Source organism: Carlito syrichta, unplaced genomic scaffold, assembly GCF_000164805.1.
Source record: "Carlito syrichta isolate Samal-C Ts95f unplaced genomic scaffold, Tarsius_syrichta-2.0.1 Scaffold308854, whole genome shotgun sequence".
NCBI classification, from domain to species: Eukaryota; Metazoa; Chordata; class Mammalia; order Primates; family Tarsiidae; genus Carlito; species Carlito syrichta.
In genome coordinates this window covers 589,472-590,009 of record NW_007252950.1, presented here as the reverse complement: position 1 = coordinate 590,009, position 538 = coordinate 589,472, and the positions used below count along the sequence as shown (strand labels likewise).

The following is a 538-nucleotide window of genomic DNA, read 5'->3' as shown; positions in this document are numbered from 1 at the left end:
GCTTGAGCGCAGTGCGCAGGCGCCCCAGCCGGGCTCGGGTTCTGCCGGCGATTTAGCCCAGCAGGCAACGCAGCCTTCCCGGGAACTCCTGAGGGAGCCGCCAGGCCTCGACCTTCCGCAGTGGCCGAGCCGCCGCCCCGCCCGCCCGCCGTGTTTGGCCTGCAGAGTGCCCCGTGTGCCCGGAGAGTGCGACCCTCGCCCGGCCCGGCGAGCCCCGGGCGTGAACGGAGCCGAGGGAGGATGGCAGCCTCCGGGGTGGAGAAGAGCAGCAAGAAGAAGACCGAGAAGAAACTCGCTGCTCGGGAAGAAGCGAAATTGCTGGCGGGTTTCATGGGCGTCATGAATAACATGCGGAAGCAGGTAGAGGCTCCGCGGGAGTGACGGACCGCGGGGGGCGGGGGCGCCGGGGTGGAGGACCCGCGCCTGCGGCTCGCGACCCTCGTACTCGCCCCTCCCGCCATCTCCCCCGCGCGGGCGAGTCTGCTGTTAGGAGAGGCTCGCGTGCGACCGTCCTCGCGCTCCGGTGCCTCCCGGGGGA

At 71.6% G+C, this 538-nt stretch overlaps 1 protein-coding gene across 5 annotated transcripts in view; it reads left to right on the top strand.

Annotated features, from left to right (window-relative positions):
- The first annotated feature begins 16 nt into the window (after positions 1-16).
- Positions 17-538, top strand: part of KLHL7 (kelch like family member 7) — a 77,567-nt gene continuing 77,045 nt past the window's right edge. For 3 of the 5 annotated variants that reach the window (XM_008066192.2, XM_021716636.1, XM_021716639.1), the window contains exon 1: positions 17-360. In XM_008066192.2, the coding sequence (XP_008064383.1) occupies positions 241-360 (120 nt within the window). In that variant the 5' untranslated portion in view covers positions 17-240. The remainder of the gene's footprint in view (positions 361-538) is intronic. The other 2 variants (XM_021716638.1, XM_008066194.1) reach the window with 2 other exon arrangements.